The 16,508-nt window shown below is 42.3% G+C and overlaps 1 protein-coding gene and 1 pseudogene across 2 annotated transcripts in view; both read left to right on the top strand.

Annotated features, from left to right (window-relative positions):
• CA8 (carbonic anhydrase 8 (inactive)) overlaps positions 1–16,508 on the top strand; it is a 112,857-nt gene that overhangs the window by 17,693 nt on the left and 78,656 nt on the right. For both annotated transcript variants that reach the window (XM_089685309.1, XM_089685310.1), the window contains one exon: positions 2,447–2,638. In XM_089685309.1, the coding sequence (XP_089541435.1) occupies positions 2,447–2,638 (192 nt within the window). The remainder of the gene's footprint in view (positions 1–2,446; positions 2,639–16,508) is intronic.
• LOC149456179 (U2 spliceosomal RNA) lies at positions 9,222–9,337 on the top strand (annotated as a pseudogene).

Below are 16,508 nucleotides of genomic sequence, written 5' to 3'. Positions count from 1 at the left end.
GAGCACAGGGCCCACTAGAGGATGTCGGGCCCTCAGTCCACCTTCATGAAGTTTGTTTCTGATTGTTTGGTCAGAGACATTCACACCAGTGGCCTGCTGGAGGTTATTTTGTAGGGCTCTGGCAGTGCTCCTCCTGTTTCTCCTAGCACAAAGGAGCAGATATTGGTCCTGCTGATGGGTTAAGGACCTTCTATGGCCCTGTCAAGCTCTCCTAGAGTAACTGCCTGTCTCCTGGAATCTCCTCCATGCTCTTGAGACTGTGCTGGGAAACACAGCAAACCTTCTGGCAATGACACGTATTGATGTGCCATCCTGGAGGAGTTGGACTGCCTGTGCAACCTCTGTAGGGTCCAGGTATTGCCTCATGCTACCAGTAGTGACCCTAGCCAAATGCAAAACTAGTGAAAAACAGTCAGAAAAGATGAATAGGGAAAAAATGTCAGTGGCCTCCACCTGTAAAACCATTGCTGTTTTGGGGGTCGCCTCATTGTTGCCCATCTAGTGTACCTGTTGTTAATTTCATTCACCAAAGCAGCTGAAACTGATTAACAACCCCCTCTGCTACTTAACTGACTGTCAGGGAATGGGAAGATCACTGCGGCGATCGAATCCGCACATGCGTAGAATCCTGGCAAAACGTACAGGCAGGCGGGCACTAGGACCCAGGCACGCCTGTCACCAATGACAGCACTGGGCAAGCACTAGGACCCAGGAGCGCCTGTCAGGAGTCGGGCGGGCTATTTAAACCCAGCTCTTGCAATGCTCAAGTGTCGTATGGTCTTTCCTGTGTTCCTGTGAGTTTACTTTGCTACTGACCCTGATCTGCTGACTTCTCCTGCTCTGACCCCTGGCTTGCCTGATCATTCTCCTGTCTGCTCCTGCACTTTTGATCTCCTGTTGCCAAACCCCGACCGTGACCCGTTTATTCTTCTTCTGCCTGCCGTTTTGTACGGACCTGCTCCGCTGTTACCGACTGTCTGACCTCGCTTACTCTACCTCCTCACATCAGACTCTCACCTGCTGCGTACCACTGACAGGTGCCTCTACCACAGCTGGTTGCACCCAGGGGCCGCGACCTGGTCTCGGCTTGCTCCAAGTCCACCCCCACCATCAGGGGCTCTGGTGAACAAGCAGGTCGGAACTTAGATTCCGCGCCCTGGGGAATTCTGGTCTGTGGAACGCTAGAGGCTACCACCGGCTGGTCCCTAACGCTGACCAGATCAATATCCCAGGAGTTTAATTGACTTGATGCTTTACTCTGATTAAAAAGTGTCCCTTTCCTTTTTTTGAGCAGTGCAAGTATATTAGCTATCTCTGTAGTCACTGTTTGAATAAAGTTATGTTTGCTTGTTCAAATATGTTGAAAAAGTCAGCAATTTTTATGGGGTGACTTTATTTTCACATGACTCTGTAGCTACTCTAGATCCCTACTACTTAATGCTGTTTGTGGAGCCTTTCAAGAGTCTTTCCAGAGGGTACCAAGCAAACAATATATTTACATAGTAATGTTAATAGTGGTTACAGCCAGGGGCGGACTGACCATTTGGAAATTCGGGCACTGCCGAGGGCCCGGGGTCAGTAGGGGACCCCATGAGATGCCCCTGGTACCTTTTTCATATGCTTTTTTGAGTTTGGGCAAGGACACAGGGGCCCCATGATCCCCTATTGCCCGGGGGCCCCATGAGTTGTCAGTGCGCCCCTGGTTACAGCTCCTACCACTGTGCTCAAGCCAGCCCTTTGGACCAGGTGGAGTTATAGCCATAGTAATAAACTATTTGTAGTCAATCTTTAAATTAGTTTTGTACTTCAATATAACTGTCCTGTACTAAATAATGTCTGAAGTGAACCTGTGCCCAGGCTATTGACATTAAACTATTTACATATTCTTAACAAACAGTAAAGAGATTAAAAATTCTTCAATGACCTCTGTAACTGTTTTACTGTGAAATTATCCATCCTCAAAGATTTTCAGTGTCCTTTCACATGGGCTTTACCAGCAAGTCTGCCTGTTTTTTCAGTCAGATCCGATGAGAAGCTTCATGTAAGTCTATGGACAAATAAGTTAATTCAGGTCTGGAAAAAAATAGAAAAGGACTGCATCCTTTTCCATTGTTTTGGACCTAAATCTTACAGATCACTACCATCACTGCTTTGATTATTCATTCCAGTTCTATAAACAACAAACTTACTTTAAAATACATAAGACACAATTACCCTAATGATGTGAAAAGAAGACTAGAGCTCCATCTGCTGGCTGGATAGAAGACTACATAATTTTAATATGCAATATTTCAAATTTACCTGGCTGGAAAATAAACATTTTTGTTTATAGTCCAGACCATAATAAAGAAAATATGTACAAAAGCACTTTACTTTTTCTTTATCTGCAAGTGCTGTAGAACAACAATATAGATGGTGCTTTGTTTGACATTGTTTTCTTTTGTAGGTGTTGAGTGGGGTTTACATTACCCAGAAGCAAATGGACAATACCAATCTCCAATCAATATAAATTCAAGAGAAGCCTTATATGATTCTTCTTTATTAGAGGTTCGGCTGTCTCCAAACTATGTTGTCTGTCGGGACTGTGAAGTGATTAACGATGGTCGGGTTGTCCAGATACTGCTGAAGTCAAAATCAGGTAGGTTTTGGATATAATATCAAAATGTAGAGTACAAAGCAGTATGAAAATGACACTTTCTCATGGTAGAGCAGAACATTCTCATTTTTATAAAAATGACACTGTTGTTTAATGCTTGGTTTTATGGCACTGTTTTCTTAAAATATTACATCCTCATTCAAAATTATTTCCAAAAACAAATTATTTGTGCAGAAAGGAGGCAGACAGATAGTGGGTTATGATTCCAAATGGGTTTCTTTCAAGAGTATATTATAGTATATTTCTTTTAAGAGTTCTAATGATTCCAATGGGAAATCATATCCCAGCCTGAGTGCAGTGACGGGCATGTGCCTAAAAAGGTTTGGATACATCTGGTATAGAAGACATTTATCCACTTGGAAGTACTAGGAAGCATTTTTCTTTAATTCAGTTGAATTTTTTGGGCTTATGCAGGCCATGGATGGGTCGAAAATTGGCCGATTTTTCAGCTGAAAAAAAAAATCGGCCTATTTTTGCACTGTTAGTGGGTTAATTGGTCAGCCGTTTTTTGGGTTTTGGCACATTTTTTTTATCGGTAAAGTTCGACAAAAAAATTGGCCAATTTTGCCGATCAGCCGATTTTCCTGGCAATGATGGGCAAATCGGCCGATCGTTTTACTGAGAAAAATTCTGCGCATGAGCCGTGACCTGCAAGAAGAAGAAAAAGAAGAAGAAGAAAAAGAAGAAGAAGAATTCCAGACCACTATTATACTTGACATGAAAAAGTATTGCGGTTGCAACAATGTATCTATCTGTATACGAATAAAACCATCTGTATCCAAAATTGATACAAATGGATACATTGTTGCAACCGCAATACTTTTTCATGTCAAATATAATAGCGGAGGTCTTTGCAAGGGACAGAAGTAAATAAATGCCGGCCGTAGACGGGACGAAAATCGGCCGATTTTTTTTACCATTGGTGGTAATGTAGGCCTATTGAACGACCGATTTTTCGGTTTTTTTTTTAAAACGGCCGTTTTTTGACCCGTCTATGGCCTGCATTAGTTCATGAAAAAGTGACCCCTTTCCAAACCATGATACCAGAAAGTTACAAGTACCTGTAAAGAATTCTCTGATAGATTTGGTAGAGTGGTTAGAATCTCTGTGGACTGCTCTTCCAATAAAAGCAGTTATGGTTGGCTAGCTGTACAATGCATATATGAAGGTTGTGGGGCCCATTTAATGTTCTGAAACCACACACTTTTGTCTAAAGAACCTGAATGTCTTAGTCATGTCAAGGGAGGATTTGCCAAGCCAGAAGCATCCATATGGTAATAGATATAACAATCTTGCTGTATGCATTATTGGTCTACACAAAAACCATGGAATCTGATCAGATATTTTACTTAATACCATTACCTACATCTAAATCTGATTGGTTTCTAAGCACTGCCCAAGAAGCCAATTGGTAGCACTGCTTGTGCATAGATTTTGCCCTGCACTTCCTGCAGCTCCCAGCAGCAGAATGTGATGGGAGAACAGAGCTGAAGAAAGCTATGTATGTAAGCTAAGTATTTTAGTGAGGTTTTTTTGAATACATTAGATCAGAGAAAGGGTGTCAAATACCTAAACGTAATATAAATGTTCAGATTTGCTTTAAAAGTAGGTGTAAGTGTAATGCTGATCCACTGCCTTTAATGCCGGGTCATTTACCTATAACAACCATGAGATCAAAATTTCTGATTTACCTATAACTTTATACATAGTTGTGGCCAGGTCAATGAATCAGAAAGTACTGGAGACAATGTGGCTGATTTACTAAAGAAGTAGAAGATGTGCACTTTGCAAAGTGTTACTAAACCCACAACAGTAAAAGTTGTCTTTATATGCAGTAAAGCCTGCTTGTTATACTCACTGTGGAACCTAAGTGGTTGATCCTCTGCATTGTGTAAAAAGGCTGTTTGATCCTATCTTTTCTGATCTTCCCCTTCTTTAATTGTCCCCAACCTATCTGCCATAGTGCAGAGCAGCAGTGGCAAGTCTGCACATGCTCTCTTTGGTGTATATTGCCAAAAAATGTTTTTTGGGGATCACCCCTACCCCAAAGCACCCCCCATGTTGAGGGCATGTGGCCTGGTATAGTTCGGGGGGGGGGGCAATCACTCGCTCCCTTTCCTAAACTGCTGGGCTGCATGCTCAGATAAGGGTCTGCTATGGATTTTGGAGGGGGATCCCATGCCATTTTTTCCCTAATTTTTCACCGACAGAAATTCTTTTTTTTTACATTCAGCTGCCAGTGGGCAAACTACTAGACAACTGAAGAGCCATCAGTTGTGAAGGAAGCGGTGACTGGCTTTCCGGCCTTCTCCTTAGTAACAAGCTATTTTGCACACAGAATTTGGATCGGATCAGTAAATTTTTGGACCGATTCGAATTGTTCTAAAAATTGAAATTCATTGGAAAATGAATAAATGAAAGTAAACAAATTCAGAAATGAATCTATGAAAAATAAATGAGTAACATCATGATTTTATAAATACATTTTTCCATTCTGCAAATGTCTAGCACCTGCTGCAATACAGAGGAATCCTGCACTAGGTATGGGCACATCCCCAACTCTGCTTTTGGGCAGGCTTTAGTGACACTGAGGCTGGGGCATAAGGTGATGTAACTGAGCCTGAGTATTTTGTCCACAGATTCTTAAGCATGCTTGCAACCTGGTGTCCCCTCCCACACTGCGCCTGGGGCAGCTGCCCCACATGCCCCCCCCCCCTCGGCCCAGCCCGACCCTGGGTGTATGTGATTGACACAGGGCCAATTAGCACAGTCCAGACAGAGGGTTAGGGGTCATACAGCCTCATAGGACAGTCAGAGGAGAATGAAAACCCCTCCTACAAGACTAACCAGTGCTCGGCCGGAACCTGATAGAAGTCACAAGACTGCTATATACTACTAATAATAAAAGGTATTTAGCAGTTATATTTACTCAAATAATTGCATTTCCATGTTCTGTGTACTGTGGAAGAGTGGATATAGTGAATGCAGGGTCCTGGGTTTAGTAACACTTTAAGTGAGGAGAAGCTGTGCTTGCTTCAATCATCCAATTATGTGAAAGCAAAAATCCTGTTTTTTTACTTTTGCTGTATGTGATTCAGTGTTACCTATAACGCTGCCACCTCCCCCCTCTCTCCCCCTCTCTGTTGGGGTCCCCCAAGGCTCTGTCCTCAGGTCCCTTCTCTTCTCCATCTACACCTCCTCCCTTGGCCAACTGATACACTCCCACAGCTTCAACTACCATCTCTATGCCGATGACACTCAAATCTACCTCTCTACTCCCCGCCTCACCCCTTCAGTCTCCGTCCAAATCACTTGCCTACTGAACGACATATCAGACTGGATGTCACTCCATTTCCTCAAATTAAACCTTTCCAAAACCTAGTTTTCCCCCAGCCCGCGCCCCCCCCAACCTCTCCATCAAGACCAACAACGCCACCATCAGTCCCACCCCGCAAGCCAAAGTTCTAGGTGTCACTCTAGACTCCAACCTATCCTTCCAGCCCCATGTCCAATCGCTGGCAAATTCATGCAGGCTCCACCTCCGAAACATCTCCAAAATACTCTCGTTCCTAACCCAAGACACTACTAAACAACTTGTTCACTCCCTTATTATCTCACGACTCGACTACTGCAACTCCCTCCTCACCGGCTTACCTCATCACAGACTATCTCTGCTTCAGTCTATCCTGAACTCAGCGGCCAGACTCATCCACCTTACCAATCGCTCCGCATCTGCCACCCCCCTCTGTCATTCCCTCCACTGGCTTCCAATTGCCCAACGCATAAAATTCAAACTACTAACATTGACGTACAAAGCTATTCATAATACTGCCCCAAACTACCTCACCGACCTGATATCAAAATACCACCCAACACGTACTCTCCGCTACTCACAAGACCTCCTACTCTTCAGTTCCCTGGTCTCCTCCTCCCATGCCCAACTCCAGGACTTCTCCAGGTCTTCCCCCATCCTCTGGAACTCACTACCCCAAACCATCAGACTGTCATCTACCCTCCTCACCTTTAGGCACACCCTGAAAACCCATCTCTTCAGGGAAGCCTACCCCGCCCTCACCTAACAGCCGATCTCCTCCATTCCTCTTACCACTCCATCCCCCACAGCCATTTCCTCCTGTACCACTATCCCCTCCCTCCTAGATTGTAAGCTCCAAGGAGCAGGGCCCTCGAACCCCTCGTGTATTGTATTGTTACTGTATTGTCTCATGTACTGTCCCCCACTACTCTGTACAGCACTGAGCAAACTTTTTGGCGCTATATAAATACTGTATATTAATAATAATAATGTGATTGGACATCCCTTTGCAAGGTGAATTTTTATCACATTCACTAAGCTAAGAGAAAACTCCCATGCAAATTGTACATGCTCTTCAGAGACTGCCAACTGGCCTATGTAAAAGAGGAGTATTTTCTATGTCTGTCAGCAGAAGTTTGGTCATGTTCACACAAATGTAGCAGATGTGAGTAACTCTTTATATAATTTGGCAGTGGAGACCAGCTACTCCATGCCATACTTGTTAAACTATTGCAAAACATTTATGCCTTGGATTCCTTTAAAAAAAAAACCCATTTGGCTGCATTCATGTTAGCAAAATAATGTTAATAAGGAATGCTTATAAAATGCTTGCACTACTTTAAGTCAGTTTGTGCTGTAGCATGCTCTTAATAGGCTGCCATGCATAAAGAGGGAAATGCTTCCCAGTTCTTTGCTTCACATTCTTCTATAAAAAGCAATGAAAGAAAATATTAAGGGCCAGCAGCAAAATCCAGCTTTATCAGTTGGATGAATAGAATGTCTAGTTAGTATGCACAGCAACATTCTGGCAGTACTAAACTCTCCATTATTGTGTCACCAAAAACCAAGGTGCGTGCCAGCTGGAACGATTCTTCCATGGTTTCACAGCTTTTTTTTTTAATCATTTAACATTTAGGTTTACCTCGGGCAGATTGGTGAAATTAGGTTTAAAGCGGAGCGTATCTGTATCTGGGCACCCCAAACTGAAATTGCTATGTAATTAATTTTTATTATTCAAAGCAAACCCATCTATTCATGTCTCCATGGTTTATGTTGTTGAAAAATCATTTTCAAAAACACCCCTCTAGCATTTCTAGCTATGGCAATCTTGAGTAAAGGCAGATTATTCATGTAGAATTTACTTGCTGGAATCTATCTGCACTTAGCTCAGGCATCTGACCTTAACTCAGGCATGCAGGCAGGAGGGTGGGCTTAGCTGAGAAAGCCCTCCTCTGCTCCATATGAAAGAAAAAAAGCGATAAAGACTCTTGGGATGTATGCAGGGGCGTACTGACCATTTGGAAACTTGGGCACTGCCCGAGGGCCAGGGGTCAGTATGGGGCCCTATGAGATGCCCCTGGTACCTTTTTCATAGGATTTTTTGAGTTTGGGCAAGGACACAGGGGCCCCATGATTCCCTATTGCCCGGGGGCCCCATGAGTTGTCACTCCGCCCCTGGATGTATGACATCATTTTGGCCTAGGCCAGAAACAAGGAAGTAAATGAAAAATGGAAAAAAAAATAAATATCCATTTTGCTAAGGCTAGCAACATAAGGATCAAAATTTGTTAATTATGTTTGAGAGAGTTTCGTTCCAATTTATTTGTACCCTGGGACCAATTTAACCCAAAATATCTTGTATTTGTTGTATGAGCTTTCTAAAATGCTTTGACAACTTTCACAAAACAGCCTCTTGGGGCTAGTGCATCTTTTAGCACAGAAAGCAGAACATTCTTATCATGGGGAGCAATGGGCAGCATGACTGTTGTTTAGTTATGGGAATTGGTTAATTAATTGTGCGGTGAAGATGTCTGACTCCTTGAAATTACTTCATCAGAGGCGGGGGATTCACTGGATGTTTAAATTTTTTACCTTGTGCATTTAACCACTTGCCCTCCTGAGGATTCATCCCCCTTCCTGACTAGACCATTTTTAGTGTTACTGTAACTGACCATTGCGTGGTCATGCAACGCTGCACCCAAATTAAATTTACGTCTTTTTTTCCCCACAAATTGAGCTTTCTTTTGGTGGTATTTGATGGCCAGTACATTTTTATTTTGAGAAAAAAAACAATATTTTGACTTTTTGCTATTAACCTCCCTGGTGGTATTCCCGAGTGTAGCTCGGGGTAAAGTTTCAGTACCACAAGTGGTAACCCCGAGCTACACTCGGGCTTGCCATGCGGCGCTGCTCCGGGATCTGTTCTTCTCTTACCTTGTCCTGCGCTCCCGCGATGTCCCTCCTGCAGTATCTCCTGTAATGTCCTCCGGCAGATGCTGACATCTGTCTTCTGGGTTCCGTCCCCTGCGACGTCAGGAAGTACGGGAAATTTGAAAATGATAAAAAGTGACATTCACTAAATTCACTAAAATCACATAGTAAAACATTACTGTATCAAACCATTTCACATACATTTTGTTCCTACTGCTTTGTCCTGTGCCCTGCCTTCATTTTTACTGTTCTTTCAGCCTGGAAACTGAGAAACATCCATGGCGTCCAAAAAGCGTCCCTTTAGGTCAAAATCGGTTTTAAATCGCTTCTCGGCCTTTTGGCTAAGATCAAGTGTAGTATCTGTTCTTATCAGTGTCCAGTGGGGGTGCTCCCGACCATTCTAGCTTTGCGGGGATGGTTGTTGTATAGTACCCTCACTGGTATGATGGGGGTCCGGAAGGCTGAACCGGAGGGACAGAAACCAGGGAGCGCCATGATGAGCTCTGGGGCCTTGGGAGTAATTCCTCTGGTGAAGCTGGAAAGACCCAGTACCTCCTGATTTGGACGGATCTACCTTGGTCTGGCCTGGGGCTGGGGACGCAAAAAGTCTGCAAACTCAGTGCCCCCTGGGGAAGACGCTCTCAGGGGTGTCACTAGTAACACTTGGGTGTGGGACCCCACGGTGTGAAGATGACACATGGCCACTGTTTTTCACTTCTTTTTGCACAGCGCCCTAAGGACCAGGCCTTTTGGCTAGGACCAGGGCAATTTTTGCTACAGGCCTCAGGGCCTGGTCTGTGCACAATTCGGCACGGAACCACTTTTTTATTTTTTCTTTATCTTTATTTATTATGCACTCCCACGTTTGTCACTTTTTTTTGCTCTTATGTGTGTGTTTTTCACGGATGGAGGGTGTGGGTCCTCGGGCCTACCCTGAAGTCTAGGGGGAGGATGTGTGGCCATACGGTTCCTTCCTCCCCTGATCCCTAGGGGACTCTTCTTCGGGAGAGTCCCCTTGCCTAGTACTGGATGTCCGGCTTCGGCTGGGCATAGGGAACGGTGGTCCACCAGGCCTTTTGGCCAGGAGGACCAATTGGGAACCTTGTCCCCATCAGGAGCTTCGTGCCCCGGGGGATCAGGGTAAGCGGTCCAAGCCCCTTTAGGGGTAGGACACAGCACACCCCTAAGTGCACTTTTTCGTGTGGTGTTTTGCACTTGCACTTTTTTTGTGAACACTTACGGGTTTTTTCGTTATAGTTGCACGTTTGCGGACTTTGAAAATGATAAAAAGTGACATTCACTAAATTCACTAAAATCACATAGTAAAACATTACTGTATCAAACCATTTCACATACATTTTGTTGCTACTGCTTTGTCCTGTGCCCTGCCTTCATTTTTACTGTTCTTTCAGCCTGGAAACTGAGAAACATCCATGGCGTCCAAAAAGCGTCCCTTTAGGTCAAAATCGGTTTTAAACCAGCTAGAGAACAGCGATAGTAAATTAGAACCACTTGCAGAATTGAGTGATAATGATTTGTGGGGAAATTCGTCATCAGACACTGAAAACGATTTTGCGACTTTGCTCAGTGATGTGCGAACTTCGCTCTATATTTCAAATTTCAGTGTTTTTGGTTTGATTATGTTATTGAATTAAATGTATTATTATTATATTATTATTTTTTATGATTATTTATTAAATTATAATTTATGATTTCGTGTTTCAAATTTTAACATACCCGGGATGTTTACTAGACTCTTGTTCGGACAGATTTCAGTGAGTTATTCCTAAAAATGACAGGCCTACAATAAAAAAAATACATATTTCCATGCAAAAAATGTACCGCTTTGAGCACAGAAATATGGACATAATCAGACCGCTAGGGAGGTTAAACATGTCCAGTAAAAAAATAAAAAAAATAAAATTTCATCATAAATTTACACCAAAATGTATTATGCTACATATCTTTGCTGAAAAAAATCCCAATACATGTAAAAGTTAAAGCGTTTACAAATGGCGAGATATATATTGGGATTTTTTTTACATTTTTATTTTTACTAGTAATTGGCGGTGATTAGCGACTTATAGTGGGAGTGCGGCGAACATTCTGACACTGGGGAGAACTGACTTGGTGTCACTGACATCTCCAGTGACACAAATATAGTGATCAGTGCTAAAAAAAAATACTGACACTGTGCTAATGGCACTAGGCAGGAAGGGGTTAACATGAGGGCGATCAAAGGGTTAACTGTGTGCTGGGAGTGTTTTACTGGGGGGGGCGTGTCAGTGTGCTTCACTGTAATCACACTGCTTTGGATGGTTGTGCTGTGCATAGTTATCCAAAGCAGTGTGCCTGAGTTGATATAGAGGAGAACTGTTAGTAAACAAAACAGTTCTCCTCCATGTCGGAGATCCTTGGAAATCACCAGGCGCCAGCAAGCAATCACCGGCCGAGACCCGGTGATTGACAGCCGCGGCCGCGAATGGTGGCCCCCTACCCGGAGCTCACGTGCGCCCTCTACCCGGAAAATGCGAAATCACTTATATGTACGTGATTTTGCGCAGTCGTGCCGCACTGTAACAGTATTTCTGCTATAGGGCGGCCGGGAAGTTGTTAAAGTGAACTTATCAAGTGCTACAAAATGTGCATACTAACAATGTTACTACAGGAACCTATCTGTACCCAAAAGTACCTTTTTCTATCTTCAAAGTAATTCCCATGTGCCTGGGGAGCATCCTGGATCCGTGACATTCTCAGAGGAGAATGGGCAGACAGGTTTCTGCGACATTCAGATGGTAGGGCCAGAATTTGTCGTAAACAACATGCATGGATCCATTCTGCGTTATATCAATGGTTCAGACTGGTGGTGGTGGTGTAATGGTGTGGGGGATACCTAATAAAGTGGCCGGTGAGTTTATATTGTTTTTTCAGTATATGAAAGGATTTCTCTTGATAATATTGTCTTGAAAAAATTATTTTATCTTCTATGCAATCTATAGACAAAAGATTTAACAAAACAGAAGTGTACTTTTTATCTCGTTTGATCAGCGTTAGTTTTTTAAGCAAGTGTTGCTGTCGGTAAAAATTGCCCATTTTACTTTCTAATTTCCCCTGTGTATTATGACACTAACATTTAGTTTCTCTTAAAAGGGTTAAGTTGCTAAAGAAATAAAGGCGTGTTTTTATTTTTCAATTTTTAAACTTGTTTGGAATACAATACTTAAAAAATTGAGAAACAAAGAACAATTAAGGGACATAAGAAAAAATGTGTAAATAGCAATGGTAAAAAAATAGAATTTAAAAAAGAAAAAAAGGAAAGTAGGGGAGAAATTAGTAAATTAGGAGTGAATAGGGTTAAAGCTGAACTTCAGGTATGTTCTGCATTGCGAATCTATGTTGGTCCAGCTTGGACCAATGTAAGTAAGCATATATCATGCCTGATGGACTACTGGGGAAGCTGACAGTCACCGTAGTGGTTTGGGCTACTGCAGTGATAGCAGTGATCTGCTGGGTCCTGTGCTGAGCAGCTTTCCTATTGCACACTGACCACAATGAGCTGATCACTTGGTACTGGCACCTTTTGCAGAATGTCTTGTATTATTTTCAATTAATACAAGGCATTATCTGACTGGAAGATTAGAGATTGTGACATCACCGCCCCTCTTCTCCATCTCACCCAATCAGAGAAAGCTTTGTATTCATTTAAATAAATGCAACTTGTTCTATGAATGCTGACAGTACCAACAAATGATCCTCTGTGGTGAATGTGCAGTGAGAAAAGTGCTCGGCGTAGCACATAGAAAATCTCTGCTATCATTGTGGTAACACTAACTGCTACAGTGGCTTCCCCAGTAGTCCCTCAGATATAAAATATGTAATATTACAATACAGATCATACCTTGAGTTCAACATTAACGGACGGTTACTAAAGGGTTCAAAAGGAACACAGTTTTATTAATTAATAAATGTATTTGTTTATTATAACTTGCAAATTTGCTCTAATCACTTGCCCTACTGAGGATTTACCCCCCTTCCTGACCAGGCCATTTTTAGCATTATAGCGCTGCATTACTTTAACTGACAATTGTGTGGTGATGCAAGGTTGTACCCAAATGAAATGTACATCCTTTTTTCCCCATGAATATAGCTTTCTTTTAATGGTATTTGATTGCCTGTGCGTTTTTTATTTTTTGCGTTATAAAAAAAAACAACCATTTTGAGAAAAAAACAATATTTTGACTTTTTGCTATTAAACATGTCCAGTAAAAAAAAAATAAAAAAATCAAATTTCATATAAATTTAGGCCGAAATGTATTCTGCTACATATCTTTGCTAACAAAAACCCCAATACATGTAAATTAATTGGTTTACGTGAAAGTTATCGCGTTTACAAATGGCGGGATTTTGTTTTAATTGTTTACTAGTAATGGCTGTGATCAGCGACTTATAGAAGAACTGTGTTGGGCATTCTGATACTGGGGGAACTGGAACTGACTTGGTGTCACTGACATCCCCAGTGACACCAATACAGTGATCAGTGCTAATAAAAAGCACTGACACTGTAGTAATGGCACTGGGCAGGAAGGGGTTAACATGTGGGGCTATCAAAGGGTTAACTGTGTGATTGTACAGCTTGTATAACAGTGTAAATTTGCTGTCCCCTCAAAATAACTCAGCACACAGCCATTAACGTCTAAACCGCTGGCAACAAAAGTGAGTACATCCCTAAGAGAAAATGTCCAAATTGGGTCCAAAGTGTCAATATTTTGTGTGACCACCATTCTTTTCCAGACATGCTTGGCCAGTCCATCACCTTTACCCTCAGCTTCTTTGGCAAGGCAGTGGTCGTCTTGGAGGTGTGTTTAGGGTCGTTATCGTGTTGGAATACTGCCCTGCAGCCCAGTCTCCGAAGGGAGGGGATCATGCTCTGCTTCAGTATGCACAGTACATGTTGGCATTCATGGTTCCCTCAATGAACTGTAGCTCCCCAGTGCTGGCAGCACTCATGCGGCCCCAGACCATGATACTCCCACCACCATGCTTGACTGTAGGCAAGACACACTTGTCTTTGTACTCCTCACCTGGTTGCCGCCACACACGCTTGACACCATCTGAACCAAATCAGTTTATCTTGGTCTCATCAGACCACAGGACATGGTTCCAATAATCCATGCCCTCAGTCTGCTTGTCTTCAGCAAACTGTTTGCAGGCTTTCTTGTACTTCATCTTTAGAAGAGGCTTCCTTCTGGGACGACAACCATGCAGACCAGTTTGATGCAGTGTGCGGCGTATGGTTTGAGCACTGACAGGCTGAGCCCCCCACCCCTTCAACCTCTGCAGCAATGCTGGCAGCACTCCTATGTCTATTTCCCAAAGACAACCTCTGGCTATGATGCTGAGCATGTGCACTCAACTTCTTTGGTCGACCATAGCGAGGCCTATTCTGAATGGAACCTGTCCTGTTAAACTGCTTTATGGTATTGGCCACTGTGCTGCAGCTCAGTTTCAGGGTCTTGGCAATCTTTTTATAGCCTAAGCCATCTTTATCTAGAGCAACTATTTTTTCTTTCAGATCCTCAGAGAGTTCTTTGATATAAGGTGCCATGTTGAACTTCCAGTGACCAGTATGAGAGTGAGAGCGATAACACCAAATTTAACACACCTGCTCCCCATTCACACCTGAGACCTTGTAACACTAACAAGTCACATGACACCGGGGAGAGAGAATGGGTAATTGGGCCCAATTTGGACATTTTCACTTAGGGGTGTACTCACTTTTGTTGCCAGCGGTTTAAACATTAATGGCTGTGTGTTGAGTTATTTGGAGGGGACAGCAAATTAACATTGTTATACAAGCTGTACACTCACTACGTCACATTGCAGCAAAGTGTCATTTCTTCAGTGTTGTCACATGAAAAGATAGAATAAAAGATTTATAAAAATGTGAGGGGTGTACTCTTTTCCGTGAGATACTGTGTATATATATATATATATATATATATATATATATATATATATATGTGTGTGATTTTGCACACCCCTGCCACCCTTAACTACTTGACCTCTGGAAGGATTTACCCTATTCAAGACCAGGGTATTTTTTTTGCTGTTCAGCACTGTAGTAGTTTAACTGGCAATTGATTGGTCATGCAATGCTGTACCCAAATGAAATTTTTATCAATTGTTTTCACACAAATAGAGCTTTCTTTTGGTGATGTTTAATCACCACTGGGTTTTTATTTTTTGTTATATAAATGAAAAAGTACTGAAAATTGTGAAAACAACCCACGTGTTTCTGTTTTAAAATGTTGTAAATAATCTTTCTTCATAAATTTAGGCCAAAATGTTTTTTACTACATTTCTTTGGTAAAAAAAATAACCCATATTGGTGTATATTATTTAGTCTGTTGGAAAGTTATTGAGTCAACAATCTCTGGTATATATTTTTGAAAATTGATCAATCCTGATATCTACCATAGAGACAATGTACTTACTTTGGCGGGGGGTGATCAGGGTTTTTTTTACACTGCCATTGCTTATAGCAGTGATGATCACTGGTATAAGCAATAGTTAACTGTTGTGAATGGCTTTCCATTTATGACAGCTTGCTTTCATGCTGTGATTGGCTACAGCTAATCACATGGTACAGGATCACAGGGAATCACAGCTTCAGAACAGTAAGCAAGCAGTCATGAATGGAAACCATTCATGACTGTTTTGTTTACATTGATCACTTTGATTTGTCGCAGTATTCATTGGTTCTGCACCACTTTCCTTTTGCTGTATGACAGATCCCTCAGTCATGCTGCTAAGATACACCACACTGCAACTACTGCAAATAAAACAGAACCATGTCTTGGTTACAGACACATATGATTTTTGTTTAAATATTGGGATCCTATGACTGATGGGTTACATGCATTGTAGCACAGAACACTTTCTCTTCCATTCAAATAGCTACATAGTCTCTATTGCCGCTTTATTGGTGCAAGGCTGCAAGACTATCTCACACTGGCGCTAACCTTGAACGCCTTTTTCCCTGCCTCATCTGGATTATACTCTTCTTCCCCTGGAACTTCCAAGGATGATCAGATCAGTGTCCCTTATTACTCCCTCCATTGATAACAGGGAACTACTAATATTGTTAGTTATTGTAGAAATTAAGTTGGAAATATTGTGTCAGGGCTGGGCTCCTACTACTTAATGAGCAGCTCTTTTCTTTCAGTGCTCAGAAGCTGCTCATCTGTCGGTTAATTATCAGCCACTCGTCTCCACAGTGACTCACCTGGATAGAATTACCTGCCTCATTAGTCCAGCCTACATCGAGCCCTTTTTGCTATTTTAGCAGCTTCGCTCATTTCCTCCTTGTCCTTGTGTGGTTTATGATCTCCAGTGTGTTCCTGCCTGTGTTCCTGTGTACAACTCCGAATGGCTGACTTCTCTTCCTGACTGGTTCCTGTTCCTGATTTTTGGTTCCTGACAATGCTGACTTTTGGTTTGGTTACGCACACTGTCTTCTGTTTTGACTACGTTCCTGATCTATGTTATATTTGCTATTTCATTAAAGGTGTGATTTTAACTGCATTTACTCTCTACCTTGTTTATGGT

This window comes from Staurois parvus, unplaced genomic scaffold, assembly GCF_062004578.1.
Source record: "Staurois parvus isolate SC_StPar_1 unplaced genomic scaffold, SC_StPar_1.0 ptg000371l, whole genome shotgun sequence".
Classification (NCBI taxonomy): domain Eukaryota; kingdom Metazoa; phylum Chordata; class Amphibia; order Anura; family Ranidae; genus Staurois; species Staurois parvus.
The sequence above is the reverse complement of the archived record's forward strand: the minus strand, read 5'-3'. Positions and strand labels throughout refer to the sequence as shown.